Here is a 6000-nt window from a genome sequence, read left to right on the forward strand (position 1 = left end):
GCTTACCCCTTTACGGAAGCGAATCTCCAGCTGTAGAGCTGCCTTATGCAATGCCTTGTATATGGTTTGATGTGGAGTCACCAGCTGTAGAGCTGCTTTATACATGCCTGCCATGCCTTATACATCGTTTGATGTGGAGTCACAGAACTCTGTGGGGTTTCGTGTGACGTATACGCTGTGTTATGGTGACGTTGGATCGGAAGAGTGGACTGGTTTTCTCGATACGAGGGACCAGGGCTTCGCGACCATCGGGTCTGTGATTGATGTGAGGGCTCTCGAGGGATCCTCCAGCAGACAGAGAGGAGCGGATCTGGCCATTGACTAGAGAGCGTGGAACCGGAATTACATCTTGGACGTCAAATGGGCGCCACGATAGTTATATATATATGTGTGTGTGTGTGTTCCATGTTATTTCCACTATTGGTATTTCATAATTTCATTCATTCCTATCGTTATGTGAAGAGTCGATAGGTTCGTAATTTCATTCATTCCTATTGCTATATCATTATGTGAACAATCGATAGGTTCGTAATTTACACTGCTTTTTCAACATAGTTTTATGAACGGTACATTCATAATTACACGTATTTCAATATCTGTTTACGATCGATAGGCTCATAATTTCATTCCTATTTCAATATCGGTTTACGATCGATAGGTTCATAAGTTACATTCTTTTCAATATCGTTGAATGAACGATACATTCAAGACTTTCTTTATATTGGGGTGTAGATTACTTTTATTTTGTTGATCGGTGATAGGAATTCACGTTTGTTTTGAAATTCCATTTGTTAAATTCATGTTTTGAGTTTTTTCTCGTTGAGTTAATTGTTGTTGATAGTTCCATGTTAGGAACTTTATAATTTTCCTTATCTTTTTGTTTATAATGGTGTCAGATTTATTAATATTTAAATTGCGTTTATAAATAAACATCTTGTAAACGCAGTTGCTTTTGGTGTCTTCCCTAATCTAGTCCCAACCCGGCTTCATCCTGTGATTATATATATAGACTGTAGCGCCAAATTTCATTTGACTTGCATATTAAACTACTTGAAAAATGTTCTGCATACTTCTTCCAGGCGTGTTTTGGCTCACACATTTTTGGCAGAAAGAAGAAGGATCTGCTATGTCACGAATGTTGTTACCATGAGAGTAACTGTAATGTACACCTGTGTAACGCAACAACAAACCAAGCAACCGTTTTTCCCGGTACAACATATTCACCGTTTAATCCTGGTACGTTTTCTAAAATCGAAAACCTTCAATAGTTACTCATGCAGACAAAAGAAATGTTTCTTGTATTTGATTTAGAAAACTGGTTATTTTTACTGTATCCCAAGTACATGGAACCTAGCTGCATCGTTCCACTGACTGTTTTCATGCATTTCATTAACGTCCTTAAAATCAGTTGGACACTTGTTATCCTTTCCAGTAGAATGGTATTTGAATATGTTCAACAAAAAATAAGATGCAGCACGCAATCCATTGCAAAAAAGTAAAGAAATTAGACAAAATATTTCTCAATATCAACAGATATATGATTCTCTTTTGACAAGAGAAAAGATACTTTCAACTACAGAAGAAAACGAATACAACATGCATCATGTGAACGCTCTCTCGGTCGCTTTTTGTCATACATCTCAAATTGGGATTTTTCAGACACTTTAAATGTTACTTGGTTACTGAAATATTGTATTATCTTAGTATACTACTGTGCTTCATGCACATACCATGAATATAAAAATTTAAGAGTATAATCGTGAGGGGAAAAAATCCATTCCTATCATCGTAACCCCCAGAAAATAATGGCTGAGGAAGAATTAGAAACGCCTCCACTTTCACCAGTACAACCTAATATTTGATATTAAAATAGTACATTTTAGTATTTGTAACTGTACAATAGGAAGTGCCATCTAATATTTACATTTATATTCAGTACTGAATGAAACCGCACATAACATATGTAAAATTGTTTATATGATGGTGCTGCTAACCCGTGATATTTGTTTTGTAAATCAAATAATTTGAGTAGAGCAATATATTGTTATCTTTGTTTTATTTCCCAGCGCATTATTGCATCTACAAAAATAAGACATACAGGCAAGGTGAAAGTTGGAAGGATGAGTGCGATTATGCCTGCACATGTATCGACGAATCCAGTGGGCATTACCGATGTACAAGTTTGTAAGTGTTTGGCAAAATGCATTTCTTGAACTTTATATTCGCATGTTTTTATGTCTAAAAGTCATAAATGAATTACTTTGAGTGGACACATTTCTATTCAGGCTGCTCCGCTAAATCTATACTAAGCCTCTCAATTTATTGAAATGCTGCACAAACAGTTATGCTTCGAAAACTCGCATGACAGTCCGACAACGTCGAGCAGTTTATGGGTACTGATCGTTTTCTCTGATCCAGTCTTTATTATTTTCTGTAGAGTCGGGTTAGAAAAAGTAAATCATTGTTTTATCACTTGTGCTAGTCTCATTTAAACGTCTCTGGTAACTCTTTTCATGTCTGGAGACTATCTATTTGGAGATTTAAACTTAAATCTGTCAACAAATTCGAGACCCATTTCACACGAACCTTTCTGAGCTTCAAATCGTTGTCCAATATATTAAAAACTGCTGACGAATAAATGACCATGATAAAAGAAATACCATCTCATGATTGTTTGATATAACAAAGAATTACATACGTAAACTTTATCCAAGTTGACCTTGACATCAGTGGGAAAGTACTCTAAGAGTATCCGAATTTTACAGTATGATCTTTGTTCAGTACCAGAGTTTTTCTTACTCTCGAATATTATAGGTCACTCTCAGTTGTCTATGCTATATAAAGCTTATATCTACATTTATCCGGCTTGCTGTATGTGGAGCGTTGTATAGACGTTATTCTGTCTATCGACCGGTGTTAAATATACTGCCATTTACAAGAAGGATAAACGTTGTAACAAAATATCCAGAACATTTCAAATGCACCTCGTACAGCAGTGAAATTAAGGATGCAAGAAAAATAAAGTTAAGAATATATCTAAGGTTCAATGATTGTACTATATACTGAATAGTTTGAAATTGATATAATTACCATGCTTGGGTTATTATATTGAACACTAAGGCGGCACCTATTTAGGTTGAGCTGTTGGACTGGTATAGCAAATAAACGAGTGAGACACAAATGTTATTATCCAAAATTAAAGTTTTTGGATATAGGTATAATTGAATTTTTGCATACTGTATCTTAATGAATATTCACCTGTCCGGTAAGTCTTAAGCTGTATTATATAAGATAATTCTAAAAATCGCATATTCCTGTCTGTTCTGATATTTTCGTTTGAATTGAAAGTTGTAGCTAGAAACTTTGTGACAACGGGAAAGGTCTTAGTGGGCCTTTTAATGCAAAGCACTGTCCCACACTACATGAAAGCGCTGGATTTTATGAAGCTCTGCGACAGACACTCAGTTAAAATTCCAAGGCTGATGAAAGTCATAATCTGGAATCTGATTTTCATGCATGACCTCCATGGTCCCCATACAAAATAATCGGACCTAACAAACAAATTGAACTCGTACTGAAACTTGAAGAATTTTGATTTTTTTAAATAACCTCTCTCGATGGTAGGAGAGAATTCCGACTGTTTCAAAATTATCTTTTTTTTTATTATCTTAAGATATAGTTTTATGATCCAACAGGTTCTTAACTATGAGCCTATCGTTTATGCTCAAGCACGTTCTTGATAATAAGCCTAACCTTTTATGATCAAACAGATTATTGACTACAAGGCTAAGACTTAAGTTTTCTTTCGCTTAAATATCTTACATGTTAACGTCGTATTATATCACATCCAGTCAGTATGCAAAAGAAAAAAATGTGCGTTTAGCAGAACGCTTGTATGAAGCCTGGATAAGGTCATGTTTTGATGATGATGCTATTTGTTTACAATACTGAAGTCATATAAAACTAGTATCTAATCACAAATAAAATTAAAGGTGCTGATCATCTGTTTGCATAGTTGCGTATTGTATAAATTAAAATATTTTTTCCGTACAGGTGTGTGACCTGGTCTTTACCCTCAAAGTGCCATTTGGAATCTCCACCCCCAGGAAAGTGCTGTCCTGTTCCAAGATGCCCAGCCCACATAACAATCAATTATCCACCTGGATATGTTCAAAATTAGGGGATGGAACGACGCGTAATATCCGTCGGCAAATTGTGTTCTAAATAAAACTAGTTATTAAACCCAATGAAAAAAATAAAGAAGTATAGTCATATGATGTTTCCATTTTTTTAACACTTTAGTTTAATGTATTACTATTGAAAAAAAACACTTGCAAAATTATTTGTGAGCCTCTTACCCTACAAGTGTTGTTTATGTTTATATGATTTATTGTACTCGCGTGCGTCAGCAGATAATAAAACATATATAGTTTTTGCTGAGGCAACGACAGTTGCGTCAACATTAGTACAATTTTTCCCCCATGTTTTGGGAAGGTCATAGACATTAGAGTATCTTACTAGGCATATTGTTATGCAAATATTGTTTAGTATCTGCATCTTTAGCATTCAAAGGTCGTATTGTGTGTTTTAATGCTTGACCTTCTTCTGAATAGGTTTTATTATTGTCGTTTTGTTTTGATTTGTGCTGAAATAAATTATGTATACCGTCTTTGATGTATCTCATAACAGATTCTTTGCCATTTTTCAAATCATAATCTGTGTCATGAACATTTAGATGTGTTACTTTTGTTCAGCTTCCATCACATCCCATTTTCGGCCATTGCCCCACCGCTCCGGTGGCCCAGTGGTTAGAGCGTCCGCCTCGGATGCGGGAGGTCGTGGGTTCGATCCCCGGCCGAGTCATACCAAAGACTTACAAAAATGGTACTAACAACTGCCTCGCTTGGCTCTCAACATTAAGAGGTTAGTGTTAGGACTGGTCGGCCTGGTGTCAGGATAATGTGACTGGGTGGGACATCATGTTACATGTCTGCGGCATGATGCCCCAGTGCTAGACATCACTTTAAACTGCCACACTGCAGACATCGTAGCGATATGACTGAAAAGTTGTTAAAGCTACGTTAAAAATCGAAATCACACACACACACACACACGCCATTGGCCCAGATCCCGCGAAATTAAATTAACCGCCTCTCAGCAGTGTCGAATGTTCGATGCTGATAAATGTGACAGAGAACTTGTCCAGGAGGGGCTTATATTTTTCATAATTCAAGCATACTGATAAGATTAACAGAGTACTACTTGATGCAAGTATCGACATGGGGAGTGGTGCTGTACATGTAGGTATGTTTTTCTTTTTACATTTTACAAGCATCCTTCAGTTGTTAAGGCTATATGGTGTTAAACTACGTAACAGAAAGGAAGTAAAACCAACAGTCTGAGTTACATTCAACAAACAATTTATTTCCCTAGACTAAAGGGGAAAATTCAAGACGCTTATATTATTGTGAATTAAATTCCAAATAATCCTAAATGTTATATCATAAGTTCTGAAAGTATTAAAAAGTCTTAAATATGTACATCTACTGATAAATATATATATATATATATATATATATATATATATATATATATATATATATATATATATATATATATATATATATATATATATATATATATATATATATATATATATATATAGTATGCACGCTGTATCAATGACATACCAATATACCACGAGATGTATAAAATTTTTCATTAAAAGGAAACGAGGCTTGCTGAGTTTCCTTTTAATGAAAAATTTATACAAGTGGCATATCATTGATACAGCTTACATACTATACATCTATTTTATTAGTATCATTGATACAGCTTACATACTATACATCTATTTTATTAGTATCACAAACAAATACATATATTTGCCGTATGAACGGAGTTTTATTGACCAGAGGCAACTGTGTATTGACTGGGTGAATGAACTCATATCCCTACCGAGTGTGTCCGCTTCAAAATGTAGTTCTGTCTTTTTGTGCC

At 35.1% G+C, this 6000-nt stretch overlaps 1 protein-coding gene across 2 annotated transcripts in view; it reads left to right on the top strand.

Moving 5' to 3' along the window:
- LOC149806872 (uncharacterized) overlaps window positions 1-4272 on the top strand; it is a 38722-nt gene extending 34450 nt beyond the window's left edge. For both annotated transcript variants that reach the window (XM_089931281.1, XM_089931282.1), the window contains exons 9-11: window positions 1080-1236; window positions 2067-2184; window positions 4054-4272. In XM_089931281.1, coding sequence (XP_089787407.1) covers window positions 1080-1236; window positions 2067-2184; window positions 4054-4180 — 402 coding nt within the window. In that variant the 3' untranslated portion in view covers window positions 4181-4272. The remainder of the gene's footprint in view (window positions 1-1079; window positions 1237-2066; window positions 2185-4053) is intronic.
- Window positions 4273-6000: the final 1728 nt, after the last annotated feature.

This window comes from Sinohyriopsis cumingii, chromosome 1 (genome assembly GCF_028554795.1).
Source record: "Sinohyriopsis cumingii isolate HCF-2022 chromosome 1, ASM2855479v2, whole genome shotgun sequence".
Classification (NCBI taxonomy): domain Eukaryota; kingdom Metazoa; phylum Mollusca; class Bivalvia; order Unionida; family Unionidae; genus Sinohyriopsis; species Sinohyriopsis cumingii.